This window comes from Lupinus angustifolius, chromosome LG13, assembly GCF_001865875.1.
Source record: "Lupinus angustifolius cultivar Tanjil chromosome LG13, LupAngTanjil_v1.0, whole genome shotgun sequence".
Taxonomy (NCBI): domain Eukaryota; kingdom Viridiplantae; phylum Streptophyta; class Magnoliopsida; order Fabales; family Fabaceae; genus Lupinus; species Lupinus angustifolius.
The window spans coordinates 113177-129590 of NC_032021.1; the positions used below are offsets into that span (position 1 = coordinate 113177).

The window sequence follows — 16414 nt, forward strand, 5'->3', positions numbered from 1 at the left end:
TGTTAAGGAATAATATAATATATATATTTACTTATATGTCCTCGTTTCTATTCTAACTTGAATCAACTACCTTCCCGCGAAATTATCTCACTCTCTTTCTTCATTTCTTCATTTCTTCATTCTCTCTCTCTTTCTATCTCATTCTTCATTTGACATGTCCAATCCTCCTCCGCCAAAGGCATCAAAACCTCATTCCGATCCCGATCCCGATCCCGATCCCGATCCCTTTCGAGAAAGAGAAAGGGAAAGGGAAATGGAAGAGGAAGGAATTGAATCATCATCATCATCTTCATCAATATTGTTAGCGTCTTCATTGGGATTGAATCACATTCGCACACGCTTCTCATATCCTCTTCGTTATTCTTCCTCTCTTGCTCCTCATGACACTATTCAACCTCACATACCTAGATCCAAACCTCCACCTGAAAAACTCCATTGGACTCAATCCAAATCATTGAAACCTCATTCACAACTTCTTCCCCTTCTAGAGGTTCTTTTTTCTTTCTATTTTCTCATTCACGCTTTCCATTTAACATCTTAACGTACTCCTAATATGTTTCACATTTTTTATACAACAACAACTATCACCTTTGCTGAAAATAACTTCGATTTATAAAATAAAACTTCTAAATATGAATCATGCTTTCTTAATATACACTCACTTTTTTAGTAGGAGAAATGTAGTAGGTAGGTGAGTCAGGTTGATGGCATGTTATGTGTTTGTGTAATGTACTATTACTGCTACTACTATTACTACTATTACAGGGTAATCATGCAGCTTTTGCCAAAGAAATTCAATCCCCACGTTTTCAAGCAATCCTCAGACTTACAAGTGGACGCAAAAAGAGACACAATGATATTAAAAGCTTTTCCCATGAACTCAACTCTAAAGGTGTTAGACCTTTTCCAATCTGGAAACACCGTGCTTTCGGCCACATGGAGGTACATGCATACTCTTCCTTCCATTCCATCTTTAACTTTTGTCATATTAGGAATATAATCCATAAAATTAATGAAATATTATGGCAGGAAGTCAGGGCTGCGGTTAGAGCTAAGTTTGAAAAATTAAAGGAAGAAGTCGATTCTGACTTGGGTTCCTTTGCTGGAGATTTGGTGGGTATTCTTGAAAAAATCTCAGGAACTCATCCTGAATGGAAAGAGAGTTTGGAGGATCTCTTGGTTGTTGCTCGACAATGTGCAAAAATGTCTCCTACTGAGTTTTGGATCAAATGTGAAACTATTGTTCAAAATCTAGATGACAAGCGTCAAGAGTTACCAGTTGGGATCCTCAAGCAAGCCCATACACGCCTTCTATTTATTCTCACTCGCTGCACTCGCTTAGTGCAATTCCAAAAGGAAAGTGGCTATGAACAAGATCATATTCTGGGCCTTCACCAACTCAGTGATCTTGGAGTATATTCAGAGCAAAATTTCCATGCTGCTTCACAACAGACAGCAAGTACTCCACTACCTGGTGGACATGACCTGATGATGGCTGAGAAGCAGTCACAGAAGACACGTAGTAATGAGAAAGACAAATTGGTAGTAAAAAAAACTCAGGTTGATCAACTTGTAAGCGAGGTAAATGACAATGCGGTCAGTTCAGCAAAAAGTAATGAATCGACCCCAAGCAGTTATAGGATGTCTTCTTGGAGAAAGCTTCCATCTGCCGCTGAAAAAAAACGCAAAGATAAAGATACCATAGAATTCCCACCCAAAGGTGAACTGGATCAGTTGATAGTTAAAGATGGAAATGCTGAAAACTTGGACGATTCGTCATGTCATCCCGAACATTCAGAACCATCATCAAGAACACGAAAGGTTTCTTGGGGATTCTGGGGGGATCAACAGAATCTAACATATGAAGATTCAATGATCTGCAGAATTTGTGAGGTGGAAATACCAATTGTACATGTAGAAGAGCATTCTCGAATATGCACAATTGCTGATAGATGTGATTTGAAAGGCTTAACTGTAAGTGATCGGCTTGAAAGAGTTTCTGATACGATTGAAAGGATACTAGAATCCTGGACACCGAAAAGCGCTGATGCTCCAGGAGGAAGTTTTGAGGGAACCAGAGTGTCTACATCAAGTCTGCACGAAGAGTTGAATGAGTTATCTCTAGAAAGAAATAACTTGTCTCGGAGAGGCTCTGATGAAATGATTGAATCTACTCTTGATGCTGACAATACTTTTGTTATGGATGATCTTAACCTTTCATCTGAATGTGAAGCACGTAGCTCCTTGAAACCTGATTATAGCACAAAGGTATCTTCAGCTGGAAGCTTGACACCAAGATCACCATTAGTAACACCACGAACCAGTCAGATAGAAATGTTATTAAGTGGACGAAGGACACTGTCCGAACTTGAGAGTTATGACCAGGTACACTCTTACCTGTGGTTGTTTTTCTTCATAAAAACCTTATCACACACGGAAAAAAAATTACATTGCGTAAAAGCTTATCATGTATATATTATAATCCATGAACTTCTTGTGTGATATTCTCTTCAGATTTATTAGTCTGAATTCTTGTATTGATAAGTAGATTGTCAACTGACAGATACACAAGCTGGTGGAAATTGCCCGTGCTGTGGCAAATGTGAACAACTGTGACTACAGTGCTTTGGAGTATATGCTTGATCGCTTAGAAGACCTGAAATACGCAATCCAAGACAGAAAAGTGGATGCACTTATTGTGGAGACTTTTGGACGACGCATAGAGAAACTTTTGCAGTGAGCAATTCTAACTTAATGTTTTGTTTCTAGTACAGCCATGTATTTGGGGTTTCAAAACTAGCTGTCGGATTTTTCCAGCATTTCTTTAGAACCACTATTGTTGATGCTACAAATTTATCTTCTTTACCTGCTTTTAATGCTTTACTTCTTCTGCTGCCATGATTCTTAACCTTACCTTGAAATCTGCAACCTCATTTTACAGGGAGAAATATGTATCTTTTTGTGGGCAGATAGAAGATGAAAAGGTAGACTCATCAAATAGCGCAGCTGATGAAGAGAGTTCAGTGGAAGATGATACTGTCCGTAGCCTTCGTGCTAGCCCAATTAATCCTTGTTCTAAGGACCGAACCTCTATTGAAGACTTCGAAATAATAAAACCAATAAGCAGGGGCGCATTTGGAAGAGTTTTTCTTGCCAGGAAAAGAGCAACTGGTGATTTATTTGCTATAAAGGTCAGGTTCCTTACCAAATGGAATGATTTCATTGCAAAAAAAAAGTCAACCAAATATGAGATAAAATGATATCCTGAACTCTGTCGTTAAACTGTAGCAGTATTCTTCAGTCCAGCGTCGTGAATTGTCCACAGAAACCTTTAGAAAGTCATGCCAAATTAACTAATGATTAATCAGAAATATTCTTAAAAGCTTTTCAATATTTTGTAGGTTCTTAAAAAGGCAGATATGATCCGTAAGAATGCAGTCCAGAGTATTTTGGCTGAGCGAGACATCCTAATATCTGTTCAAAACCCTTTTGTGGTGAGCAGGACTTACAATGCATCATCCATTTTGCAAATATGTTGCATATTGGTACACTAAGCTAATGCTCGTCTAACTCTTATGAACAGGTCCGTTTTTTCTACTCTTTCACATGTAGGGAAAATCTTTATCTGGTTATGGAGTATTTAAATGGTGGAGATCTGTATTCTCTGTTAAGAAATCTAGGTTGCCTAGATGAAGATATGGCCCGTGTATATATTGCAGAAGTTGTAAGAATATTAACTTTCACTAATTTACTAGTTTTACACATTTATATTTATTATGTTCTCAGAAGTTTATTCTTTATGTTTTTGTTTGTCCTATGCAGGTTCTTGCGTTGGAGTATTTGCACTCCTCAAATGTGATTCACAGAGACTTGAAGCCAGATAACTTGTTGATTGGTCAAGATGGTCACATCAAGGTCAGCAACTCAGCATCATGTAGTTTAAACACACAAAACACTCCTATATTAAATATATTTCATATTTTTTCCTTCATATTATCAGTGTTTCTATCAAACTCTCCTTATATTTCTACTAATTGTTAATACTTGTCACTTCTCCTAAATGTCTAAGTCCTTTTATTACAGTTGACAGATTTTGGGCTCTCTAAGGTTGGTCTTATCAACAGCACAGATGATTTATCAGCGCCATCATTTTCCTCTAACGGGTTCCTAGGAGATGATGAACCAAAATCTCGACATTCTTCAAAATCGGAAGAACGTCGAAAGCACTCAGTAGTTGGCACCCCAGATTATTTGGCACCTGAGATACTCCTTGGCATGGGACATGGTTTGCAGTTTATCTGCTGCTGATTAAATAGTACATCTTATACAAAAAATGCTTTTAGTTAGCCACTCTGTTTTTTCGCCTTTTCTAATATCATCTTTGATTTATATACTTATAAACATGCCCTCCGTACAGGTGCAACTGCAGATTGGTGGTCTGTGGGTGTTATACTTTATGAGCTTCTTGTGGGCATTCCACCATTTAATGCAGAACATCCACAGGTAGGTTTTGTGATATGTTGGCCTCGAACTCTAGTAACTCTTTAAAAGAAAGTTAATTGACGATTTTTGTTTTGCAGCAAATTTTTGATAACATAATTAATAGAGACATACAATGGCCCAAGGTACCCGGGGAGATCAGCTTTGAAGCATATGATTTGATGAATAAGTAAGCATTATAAAATAGACATGTGCATTTTATGTGTATTTTAAAATGGCTATGCTATGAAATTGAAAAGTAATATGGGCATTCTATTCATATAATCATATTTACCTTGGCATATCCAACCTCTAGGCATCAAAATCTCAGGGAAATTTGACATGTAAAGGTATAGGTTTTGCTCAATAAGTTTATTAGTAAGGAGAGCATGCTGTTACAGCTGGGGTACACTGAAAACATTGTAACTGCTCTGGAGTTAATTGTTATGAAGTGTTTAGTCTATCCACTGTGCACTCTGGAAAAAAAGTTAGCTCTTTTTTTGTCTGCTATCTGCTTTGCAAAGTTTCCTCAAATCTAAACTATTTAATCATGCATAAGCAATGGAAAATATTGCTCAGATGAACTTGCATATCAACCAAGTTGTATTGAACACCAATTATATACAAAGATATAAAATTAATTTTGTTTCTTCAAATGAATCTGTTGCTTGTTGTAGATGGTTGAGCAATTGTGCCACAAACTTATTGTATTTTTACCTGTCTAAGAAATCTAAAATAAAATACAGTATAGCAACAAAAAAGAAGGAAAACTACAGGAATTATGATGAGGTAATTGGATGACCGCACACATATACACCAACATTGTTTTATAAAGCTTTCTATGCAGATTTGTTTGTGGAAAGGATGGGAGAATAAAAATAGATTGACAAAATTCAAGTTAATGATTTCCAATGTTTAACTTCACTACTATTTTGCCAACAACATTCTAACATGCATAGCATTGATCTTATTAGCATAAGTAATGGCTTTCAAAATGAACATAATCTGTCAAGTCAAGCAAGGCTAACTTGAACGAACTTGCCATTGTTAATTAGTATTTACAGCTTCCTGTGTTTGCACTTTTACGATACCTCCATAGGACATAACATGGATTGTGCCATTAGTTGGTAAACACTTTCCTCTTTTAACAGTGTATTCTCTTTCAGATTATTGATTGAAAGTCCAGTTCAAAGGTTGGGTGCAACAGGAGCTGTTGAGGTGAGTTATTTTTTCTTCTAACAATGGAATACTTACAAATGGTGGTATTACACAAACAATAACAACAAATATAATTTATCTACCAGGTCAAACGCCATGCTTTCTTCAAGGACATCAATTGGGATACTCTAGCAAGGCAGAAGGTCATAATTTTTTCTTCTTTGGTATTTGATATGTTTGTAGCATCTCTTTTGAGTTGTCACAGTTGAGGTCTACCCCAATTGGCTGCAGGCTATGTTCATACCATCAACTGAAGCTCTTGATACAAGTTATTTCATGAGCCGGTACATTTGGAATCCAGAGGATGAACATCTTGCTGGGGGTAGTGATTTTGATGACATTACAGAAAGCACCAGCGGTTCAGGAAGTGATTTATTATTAGATGAAGATGTAAGAATACTTTCTAATTTCAGTATCCATAGTGCTACTCACATCCATGAATTTAATCATATAGATATAAATGTGAATTTGGACTTGAAAACTATTCCGCGGGATATTATTTTTCTAGAAGCCCTGTTTGACCATGATATTTTCTGACTGTATATATATATATATACACTTGTGAAGCAGGGCGATGAATGTGGCAGTTTAGCTGATTTCAGCGCTCCAGCTCTTGAGGTCCAGTACTCATTTAGTAATTTCTCATTTAAGGTAAGATTTTACAGGCCCTATGTTCCATTTCCTTATTACAATTTTTAATCTAATATGGACATTATCGCATTCTTTTATCACGTAGTCAGTTACCTCTACATTCTACATTACAATTCAACCGCTGTTTTTTGTATGTAGACGTTTATGATTAAGCCAAATCAGTGAATTAACATTTAATTTTATTTCATTGATTTTTGTAATAGATGCTACAATTTGACAGTGAAGATAATATGGTGTATTAATATGCTAATTTGATAGTGTATTATAGAATTGGCCTACTTAGCTATAGTAAATTAGTGTGGTTATTATCTGGAAAAGGCCCTTCTGCCCCTTATAGTTATTTATTGATAATTTGTTACTGCTAGAAATATAAGCCTTTGCCTTCACTTGTTGGTTAAGATGGCACGGAAAAGAGAGGTTACTCCTCACATGCTTTCTTGAAGGGAGTAGTGGCAAAACCCAAGAATCCCTTGGTGCAATAACATGAAAAATCTTAAAAACATAGATTGGGAGGTCCTTCAGCAGTTGCATTGGCTGGATTCTCATTATTTTTGGCAACTTTTATCATACTAGTGATGACTTTGTACTTTTTCCATGTGAACTGAAGAAAATTATTCTATTAATGGTTTTCCTACAGAACTTGTCTCAGCTGGCATCTATCAATTATGATCTGGTGATTAAGAACTCTAAAGACTCACCAGATAACTCCAACCCTAACCCGTCTGATACATGACATAGCTAAAGGAATTTTATGAGCTGTTTCTCATTTGCGGTTCAAACGGGTGATTTCCAGAAGAAGATGGTGTAGGCAGTTTTAATACTTGGTCTCATTTTTCATGTTTGTTACCTTTCAGTTCAGAATGCCAATTTGTTTTTTTCCATTCTAGGATTGAGATGGCTAGAAGATTCTATCTTTACTTATGGAAAGTCTATTAGTCTAGGTCAGGAAGGTGCATATCTTTCTGTGAAGGTTCTAGGTAGATTTTAATTTTCACCACATGCATTTGTTCTTGTACATACCTAAATATATTGCAGCGACCAGCGAGACAATGACACTGAACTCCACTTTTTAATTTGGGTTTTCATGTGTTTTTAGGGGGAGGGAGGGTACACTAACTACTCTATATACATTCATCAATAAGAAATGAATGACAAACACCATTTTTCTTACACTTGTACGTATTTTTATAAATTGGAAGATAAGACGTGTATTAAGAAATGTATTAATTATTCACCAAATGTGAGAGTAGACTCAAAATGATGTATGAATATAATTGGTAATATAACCAAAAAGATAAGATTAGAGACATTTGACCTCTTGATTTTAAGTTGTAATAAATTTGTGTATTGTGCCAAAGTTTACTTACCAATTAGAAACATGAGTATACAGGAACATGTGTAACTAATGAATAGCATAGTAAAGTTAGTCCTGTAAGGGAATGTGTTTGTAATTTTGGAATCATTATCTACCCATTTTCAAGTAGTAGTTGTTCATCAAGCAATTGAGTATGCAAATGTAAACTTTTTTAAGAAATATTCTGACAAGTTTTGAAGTATAAATCATTTTGAACATGGACCAAATTAATTGAAAATATACATATTATCATATTCTATTCTAAAAATGTTTTATCCTGCAATTAACTTAAAATGTAATTATTGATTGAAAAATGAAGCATTGAGATTATTATAATGATAAAATTGAGATTCATAGGGAAGAGAAGAGAGATGTAAATGCTATTCCTTTATTTGTAATTGTAATTTGTAAGTAAGGACTAAGGAAGGTGTGGGCCTGAGTGAGTGAGTGAGTGTTGCAGTTGCACGCTACTTGTTCGACGTAATTACCATTCTCTTCTTCCTTCTCACTTCAACTGCAACTGCATCTGCATCATGTGGAGACGCGCAACAATCCAATCTTCATTTTCCTCTCTCATCAATTCATCATCTCTTTTCAAGGTATTCTTTCATTCAAATCTCATCTCATCTCTATTCTATTATTATTATTATTATTATTACATTCTCACATGCTTTTTACTTTCTCTTTCCAGCAACCCATCAACATCATTTCTCATACATTCACATCAACATCAACATCAACACCAACACCAACACCAACACCAACACCAATTCCCTTTCATCCCCAGGTACTTACTCACTCATCATTATTTATTATTATGCTATAACTCTTCTTTTCATATGTTCCTTCCAATTTCATTCAGGAAACGGATGGAATTTCCCCCAAACATATATCTCGCTTTATAACTTTTGTTTTAGGTAATATATCTCGCTTTATATCAATTTCTTATTATTATGTCACTCTCAACTAAGCAAAAATATATTTACTAGGACCAAACCATTATAAGTTATTAATGATTCTCAAAATTGTTCTTGTGCTCCCAGGAGGCCCTGGTAGTGGAAAGGGTACACAGTGTGCAAAAATTGTTGAAACCTTTGGATTTAAGCATCTAAGTGCTGGAGATCTTTTGAGAAGGGAGATAGTTTCTGATACCAAATATGGGTCATCTTCTCTTTATCTTACTTTTCTATTTCTTTCTTTTGCTGCATTTCTTAAATTTTGACAATAATAAGAATACCAAAACAGCTCAATGATTCTGACTACAATTAAAGAAGGAAGAATTGTTCCATCAGAAGTGACTGTCAAGCTCATTCTAAGAGAGATACAATCTAGTGACAATCTTAAGTTTCTTATTGATGGTTTCCCCAGAAGTGAGGAGAATCGCATAGCTTTTGAACAAATTGTGAGTTTCACTTTCATGGGCAGAACTCTTTTCGAAAATATTACAACATTCTATTAAATAAGCGTACTGTTCATTATGCAGATTGGAGCAGAACCAAATATAGTACTTTTCTTTGATTGCCCTGAAGAAGAGATGGTGAAACGGGTGCTGAGCCGTAATCAGGTTCTCATCAAATTCATGGAAATTTAATTTTAGCAGATGACTTGAAACTACTGTCTGATACATACTGCTCGTTTTATTGCAGGGTCGAGTTGATGACAATATAGATACAATCAAGAAACGTCTTAAAGTATTCGAGGCATTAAATCGTCCTGTCATTGATCATTATGCAAAGAAAGGGAAAGTTCACAAGGTAGTTAGATTGGTTTCAATATTTAATTTAGGAAACTTGGCCATGTTTAAAGGATACTGTGTTCACGAATCACAACCTAAACACTTAAACTGCTCCTCTCTTTTTTAAGGTTAGATCCTTTATATACGTCCCTTCAAAGTGTATGTTGCTGCTTTAAATCTTCTGCTTACCTTCTTCCAAGTAGGAAAATTTACAAGCTAGTCTGTTGTGGGTTTGAATTAAATGACAATTGGATTTAGAAGTCAACTGTAAGTTTATAATTTATACCTATGAAATTGAAATTAAAAAAAAATCAGCTTCTGGTCAAAGAATGTCTCTTTCATGCTTAACATACTGATTTTTTATTTTTCTGTATCATTGCATGCTATAATGAATTCTTATGTTAATTATAGTGACAAGCTTATATCTGCAGATCAATGCAGTTGGAACAGTAGATCAAATATTTGAGCAAGTTCGGCCAGTTTTTGCAGCATTTGAGGTATATCTTTCATCTTTGTTATTTCGGTAATGATATTACATATGCTTAAGTAGTGTGATGCTCCCTACACAACCAATTGTGGCTTTGTGCTCATGTTTACTAACAGTTCTTAACCGGTAAATATTAGCTTATTTCATGTGCTTCTAGTTCTTGTGTTCATAATTTTAGTTTTTTGGTATTTACAATTTTAGCTGTTAACCGGTAAATACTTAGCCTTAAATTTTGTTTTTGTTATAAAAATTTGTTTAAAAGTTGAGAACAGAACCGACCTCTGGGTGTCACTTGTCTCCCGAAAATCAAATGGTCTTGTCTAAGTTATTTTCCACTGTATCATAGCTGTATTTAAGGTGGCAAAACTACTTTTTGTTTGGATGTGTGTCATACAAGCATTGGTATTGGATATGTATCCGTACTTCATAGGTTTGAAGTGGGTGTGATACGATCCAAGCCACCATAGTTTTCGGTCCAGGACAATCAGTATCTGAAAGTCACATTGGACCTTGACTAATCTGAGTCGTGCTGGAAAACCCATTTAAGGGAGCAAAGCTCTCCCAGCGCCTATTTTTGGGTTGATGTAATTCTGAAAACTTGTATCTGGACGGAGAAAAAGATTGCAATTTCATAGCTCTAATGAGTTGCATCATCTTTTTATGCAGCACGACACTGACTTGAAAGCTGTTTGAATGGGTTGAGAGAATTGTGAAGGTTGGGTTTTAGTGGGGACCCAATATATTTCCCAGCTGAATATAAGATCTGATCCAAATTCTTTGCTGTTTGCTTTGGAATTTGGTATTTCTTTAAACTCTTCAATTGAAGTATTTCACATCGACAGAAGATAGCTCTTGGTGCCTTGTGTAACCATGGGAATGACCTGCAGGTGGAGCTGAACTGTCTCAAACAACAGATTAAGTACTTATAAGTGCGCAAAGTGTAATTTTTTGCTCATGATTTTCTCTGAATTATCAAATGTTCTGTAATCTTACAGTAAATTGAATTCTATTTCTCAATGCAACCTTTTGAGGGGATGGATGGCATCCTGACTTTTATGGTATAGCAGACACTTCAAGCAAGTTGGGGGAGTTGAACATATTTTTGAGATATTAAAGTTGTTTTTTGATTTTCTATATGGAAAAAATCATTTCACACCCTGTTTCTCAGCATCACTTTTCACCCTTGCTTTATAACATTTGATCATCTATCTACTATTGTTTTTCAAAGCAAATTTTTATAATCAATTGATCTGAGAGTGTTATTATTTAGTGACATGTATGACAGGGAATCATGATTTAGTTATGTTTAACATTAGCTATGTAGGCTTCTTGTTTTTGGAGGAGGGATAAATGTATGATTCAAAAAGTTTTTCGATTTAAACTAATTTATTTATTTTTATATTTAAACAAAACTTCGTAGGAAATTACTTCAAAATAAATGAGACGTTGTTTGCTGAAGAGAGTAATACATAATCCTCTATGAGACGTATAACTTATCAGCATGTTGCAGCTAGCAACAAGGCTTGCAACAACACAATCAAACTTATCTAATTATTGTATAGGTTGTGACATTGACATATATTAGTTAACATATTATCATAAAGTAACTTATTATTTTTTTACAAAAAAAGCTTAAATTTGTTTTTTCCCCATGAAAATATGTTGAATATTGGTTTTAGCTATAATATTTTTGTTCAGTTTTGTCCTTATATATTCTAAAATTTTGATTTTAGTCCCTAGTGATAATATAACTAATATTTTTATATAACACATGACATGCTAATTGATGATATGGTTAATTGTAGTGAGTATTGATAAATCATTCATAAGATTAGAACTAAAAATAAATTTAGAATACTAAAATAGTAAAATCAAAGTTTCTTATATTTCCATAAAATAAAAACAAGTCTTTTAACCTTACATAGTATCCCTGGCATGAATTTAGAGTTATAAGGAGGAAGTCCACTCTGTATTGAATTGTAGTGAGAAAATAGGATGAAATGATAGTCACTGTTCAATTCCCTCCAACCTATTTGTGCTCTTTGAAAAAGAATAACAAGAAAAGTAAAATAAGTAGGAAACTTAGGAAGTGGCTAAGCCAAGAATGTAACAACAACAACATTAACACTCTTTCTTTCCCTAAATCCAAACCAACCCCACTTCTCATCCATCATAAACCTTATACCCAAACAAAGTTCCAAGCACTTGAACTAGTCCTCAAAGACATTGAAGCCTCTTTTGATAAAGGTATCCAAATTGACCCTGAACTCTATGCTTCTTTGTTAGAAACATGCTACAATATGCAAGCCATTCATTGTGGTATTCGACTTCATCGCCTTATCCCACCAACCCTTTTGCATAAAAATATTGGCATCTCCTCAAAGCTTGTTAGGTTATATGCTTCATATGGGTACATGGATGAGGCACACCAACTGTTTGATAAAATGTCTAACAGGGGTGATTCTGCATTTCCATGGAACTCACTTATTTCAGGTTATGCTCAAATGGGTCTCTATCACGATGCCATTGCACTCTATTTCCAAATGGTGGAAGAGGGTGTTGAACCTGACCTTTTCACCTTCCCCCGGGTCCTTAAAGCTTGTGGTGGAATTGGGTCCCTTCAAGTTGGGGAAGAGGTGCATCGTCATGTGGTTCGTCATGGATTGTCTCATGATGTGTTTGTCCTCAATGCATTAGTTGACATGTATTCTAGGTGTGGGGACATTGTTAAGGCTCAAAAGGTCTTTAACATCATGCGTCGTAGAGACTCTGTTTCATGGAACTCAATGCTTGCAGCTTATATTCATCATGGCCTTGAGGTTGAGGCAGTCAACATTTTTCGCCAAATGATTTTGGAAGCTTATGAACCTGACTCCGTTTCCATATCGAAAGTTCTCACAGGTGTGTCGTCACTGCACCTCGGGGCCCAAATTCATGGATGGGTGATACGGCGAGGGGTTCAATGGAACTTGTCCATTGCTAATTCCTTGATCATAGTGTATGCCAGTCACGGGAAGTTGCATAAGGTGCGTTGGATATTCAATCAAATGCCGGAGAGGGATGTCATTTCTTGGAATTCTATAATATATGCTCATCGCAAACACCGAAAAGCCCTAGCTTATTTTGAGCAAATGGAGGAAGCTGGTGTGGAGCCTGATAAGATAACATTTGTTTCACTGTTATCAGCTTGTGCCTATTTAGGTTTGGCGAAGGATGGAGAGAGATTGTTTGGTTTAATGTGTGAAAAATATAAAATAAAACCAATCATGGAACATTATGGGTGTATGGTTAACCTTTATGGAAGAGCAGGACGGATTAAAAAGGCTTATAGCATCATAGTTGACACAATGGATTCTGAGGGTGTTGGTCCAACTGTGTGGGGAGCTTTATTATATGCCTGCTTTTTGCATGGAAATGTAAGTATAGGAGAGATTGCTGCAAACAAGCTTTTTGATTTGGAACCGGACAGCGAACACAATTTCGTACTTCTTATGAAGATCTATGAAAATGCAGGCAGATCAGAGGACATGGAGAGAGTTAGAATGATGCTGGTCCACAGAGGATTGTATTATTAGACAGCTATTGATACAACTCATAATTGTTCTTTGAAGTCACTACAGATGCTTTGATCATTCAGCTTCCAGTTCATAACTTGTATAATGAAATTCCAACTTGGCATTGTCTCTCTTCATCTCCACTATCATTTATATGAAAATATAGCTACATATTCTTTTTCACATGATCTATTACTTGTTCAACACCTTGCAAGCTACAACACAAGAATAAAAAAATGTCTTTCCATTTAGGGCATCCTCATCTCTAAACAACTAAGTACTGTTGCTTATGTAATACTCGGTCAAAGACCATATATTATGATCGTTCACCAATAATTTCAGTTAAAAAATGATCCTTTAATTTGAAGCCAAATGCCCTTTTGCCCTCTTTCTTATAGTGTATATTAAGAAACCAATTAAAATGGTTGGAGTAAAGTGGGGACTTAAGTAAAAAAAACACATAAATTCACATATATATTAATGTGTGTGTTGATAATAACTGTTATGTAAAGCAAATGAAAAAAAGAATAAGAGATAAAATAACATATATTCTTATAAATCAATCGTTAATAAATAAAATTGTGACATATGTTATTTACTTTCTTGTGGTATAGTCTCATATATAAGAGAATATATCTTAATAAAATTGTGGCATATGTTATTTACTTTCTTGTATATAGTCAGATATATATATATATATATATATATATATTTTTACATTTTTATACTTAATTTGTCAATCTTGATGCAGTTGATGATACTGGTGGATGAAGCTGGTGGACTCCTTCCTGCTTTAAAACATTCCCCATGGAATGGTTTAACACTAGCAGATTTTGTCATGCCATTTTTCCTTTTTATTGTTGGTGTTTCACTTGCACTTGCATATAAGGTATGCACTTGAATCCTGTTACATAAATAAACAAGAATGACTTAAACAAAATACATGTATGTTATGATGTTGTTTAGTACTGGAGTTGCTGTTAACTATGCAATATACAATGTTAATTATGCAACATAAATAGTCTCTTTTTCTTCAACAGAAGCTTCCTTCCAGAGTTGTTGCATCTAGAAAAGCAATTTTACGGGCTCTTAAGCTTCTCGCATTAGGCCTTTTTCTTCAAGGTGGGAAACTGAACTTTTCACTTTGTTTGTGGCAAGTTATTGGCTAAATTATGAGCTTTGTTATGTTGGCATTTGTTCTTTTCTATGAATGTCAAGTTGAAAAGACACAAGTTATTGTTTATAATGTGGTAAATTTTACCCTTTGCAGGAGGTTATTTCCATCGTGTAGGTGATCTGACATTTGGAGTGGATCTTAAGCAGTTAAGATGGATGGGAATACTGCAGGTATTCTTTTTCAAACATGCTTTCTCTACCTTCAATCTATCCTTGTCACATTTTGTAAAAGAAAAACATCAAATAAAATCCTCACTAGAAGTTTGAACATGAGGTCAAAACAAAAATTTACTGTTTTAAGTTCTTGATCAAAATTTCTGTTGTCCGGAACTTTTTTCTTGCATGATAATCATCATTGCTAATTTTCTTCATTGGATGTCAGAGGATCGCAGTAGCATATTTGCTTACGGCGTTGTGTGAAATTTGGCTCAAGGCAGATGACACTGTTAAGTCAGGATCATCCCTAGTAAGGAAGTACCGATACCAGTGGTAAGCTTATTTTTACCTCATTAATTTCTTAATTGAGGCCTCATATTCTTCATCATGAGAGCTTATTTGCATTGCACCATCGCCAATGTATCTCAAATCATGACTTTCCTGTGGAATTTTTCTCTCTTAATCATGGCCATGCCTTGTTCTTCTGTTTTGTATGTGATAGGTCTGTGGCTTTGGTTCTTTCTGGACTTTATCTTTGCTTGCTATATGGATTATACGTTCCTGATTGGGAGTATCAAGTTCCAACAGAACCTTCTTCGGCACCAATGACATTTTCAGTATGTGTTGGTATCTTCTGTTTTTGTTCTATTTTGTTTGGAGTTTCTTTTTTGGTAAAACTTAAACTTCTGATCTTGGTTGAATTGGGACTTATGTATCAATTTACCCATTTTCTAGGTGAAATGTGGAGTAAGGGGTGATACTGGGCCAGCCTGTAATGCTGTTGGAATGATTGATCGTACGATATTAGGCATACAACATCTGCACAGGAGACCAATATATGCGCGAATGCCGGTATGGTCCTCTTTATTCTGAGATGCTCCCACTCATTATTTACTAGTTTTTGCTATTCTTCCATTTACAGGAATGTTAACCATTTCCCCTTGATCATTATCAATAGGAGTGTAGTATTAATTCCCCTGACAATGGACCATTGCCTCCTGATGCTCCTGCCTGGTGTCAAGCCGCTTTTGACCCTGAAGGACTTTTAAGGTTGTCCTTTATTGAACTTGTGATGTTTGTGATTTGAGTCATGGAAGGGTCATTTTATTACTTAATTCGTCAGGTATAAGCCTAGATATTTTTTATTCTTTTGCATTTACCTAATTTTGTAATCTATTGTGGAATTTTGCAGTTCAGTAATGGCTATTGTTACCTGCTTGATTGGCTTGCACTATGGACATATTATTATCCACTTTAAGGTAATTCTCACACTCTTATGCATATTATATTCCCTCTCTCTCTCTCTCTCTCTCTATATATATATATATATATAATATCAGTATCATCATAGTTGTTTCTTTATAATATTGATGCATGCAGGACCACAGAGTGAGAATGCTGTACTGGATAATCCCAGCGTCTTGTCTTCTAGTTTGTGGTCTTAGTTTGGACTTATTTGGTAAGCATTCAAAAATAGTATACTTGAGTAGAAAGGGAGACAGATTCTGCAGCATACCCTGAATAATATGAAATGATTGTCATCCCATTAAGTTATGCATTTGTATATTAAAGTTTCTCATTGAAGACACAATAACTATATTGCT

The 16414-nt window shown here is 35.3% G+C and overlaps 4 protein-coding genes across 9 annotated transcripts; all 4 read left to right on the forward strand.

Annotated features, from left to right (window-relative positions):
- On the forward strand, positions 132-7567 carry LOC109325759 (probable serine/threonine protein kinase IRE). 2 transcript variants are annotated; one of them, XM_019558305.1, is made up of 16 exons: positions 132-490; positions 766-942; positions 1030-2385; positions 2564-2736; positions 2942-3191; positions 3402-3494; positions 3584-3724; positions 3823-3915; positions 4084-4285; positions 4418-4503; positions 4581-4669; positions 5646-5697; positions 5784-5840; positions 5929-6087; positions 6265-6348; positions 6986-7567. In XM_019558305.1, the coding sequence occupies exons 1-16, from the start codon at positions 155-157 to the stop codon at positions 7079-7081; spliced, it is 3444 nt and encodes a 1147-aa protein (XP_019413850.1). In that variant the 5' UTR covers positions 132-154; the 3' UTR covers positions 7082-7567. The 2 variants fall into 2 exon arrangements, with proteins under 2 accessions (XP_019413850.1, XP_019413851.1); XM_019558306.1 differs by having other exon boundaries at positions 6268-6348.
- Positions 8111-11079, forward strand: LOC109325760 (UMP-CMP kinase). 5 transcript variants are annotated; one of them, XR_002105183.1, is made up of 10 exons: positions 8112-8301; positions 8394-8489; positions 8565-8619; positions 8746-8863; positions 8948-9104; positions 9186-9266; positions 9349-9456; positions 9869-9934; positions 10591-10723; positions 10812-11079. XR_002105183.1 is itself a non-coding variant. In XM_019558309.1 (10 exons), the coding sequence occupies exons 1-10, from the start codon at positions 8236-8238 to the stop codon at positions 10615-10617; spliced, it is 738 nt and encodes a 245-aa protein (XP_019413854.1). In that variant the 5' UTR covers positions 8114-8235; the 3' UTR covers positions 10618-11079. The 5 variants fall into 5 exon arrangements, 3 of the variants coding, with proteins under 3 accessions (XP_019413853.1, XP_019413852.1, XP_019413854.1); XR_002105182.1 differs by having other exon boundaries at positions 10591-10696; positions 10736-11079; XM_019558309.1 differs by having other exon boundaries at positions 8114-8301; positions 8394-8431; positions 8468-8489; positions 10591-11079.
- LOC109363266 (pentatricopeptide repeat-containing protein At4g25270, chloroplastic) lies at positions 11886-13664 on the forward strand. The gene has a single exon (XM_019609473.1). The coding sequence runs from the start codon at positions 11925-11927 to the stop codon at positions 13497-13499; it is 1575 nt and encodes a 524-aa protein (XP_019465018.1). The 5' UTR covers positions 11886-11924; the 3' UTR covers positions 13500-13664.
- On the forward strand, positions 14196-16331 carry LOC109363478 (heparan-alpha-glucosaminide N-acetyltransferase-like). Its single transcript, XM_019609742.1, has 9 exons — positions 14196-14367; positions 14519-14600; positions 14749-14825; positions 15037-15143; positions 15313-15427; positions 15546-15662; positions 15769-15860; positions 16003-16069; positions 16191-16331. Exons 1-9 carry the CDS (start codon positions 14224-14226, stop codon positions 16329-16331), a joined length of 942 nt encoding a protein of 313 aa, XP_019465287.1. The 5' UTR covers positions 14196-14223.

Bases quoted from the DNA above. Each gene is read 5' to 3' on its own strand.
- LOC109325759 (XM_019558305.1), top strand. From the start codon at position 155: ATGTCCAATCCTCCTCCGCCAAAGGCATCAAAACCTCATTCCGATCCC. The intron at 3,916-4,083 runs GTCAGCAACTCA...CTTTTATTACAG, and splicing joins GTCAAGATGGTCACATCAAG to TTGACAGATTTTGGGCTCTC. The intron at 4,504-4,580 runs GTAGGTTTTGTG...TTTGTTTTGCAG, and splicing joins TTAATGCAGAACATCCACAG to CAAATTTTTGATAACATAAT.
- LOC109325760 (XM_019558307.1), top strand. From the start codon at position 8,236: ATGTGGAGACGCGCAACAATCCAATCTTCATTTTCCTCTCTCATCAAT. The intron at 8,620-8,745 runs GTAATATATCTC...TTGTGCTCCCAG, and splicing joins CTTTATAACTTTTGTTTTAG to GAGGCCCTGGTAGTGGAAAG. The intron at 9,457-9,868 runs GTAGTTAGATTG...TTATATCTGCAG, and splicing joins AGAAAGGGAAAGTTCACAAG to ATCAATGCAGTTGGAACAGT.
- LOC109363266 (XM_019609473.1), top strand. From the start codon at position 11,925: ATGATAGTCACTGTTCAATTCCCTCCAACCTATTTGTGCTCTTTGAAA.
- LOC109363478 (XM_019609742.1), top strand. From the start codon at position 14,224: ATGCAGTTGATGATACTGGTGGATGAAGCTGGTGGACTCCTTCCTGCT. The intron at 14,826-15,036 runs GTATTCTTTTTC...ATTGGATGTCAG, and splicing joins GATGGATGGGAATACTGCAG to AGGATCGCAGTAGCATATTT. The intron at 15,861-16,002 runs GTTGTCCTTTAT...GGAATTTTGCAG, and splicing joins GACCCTGAAGGACTTTTAAG to TTCAGTAATGGCTATTGTTA.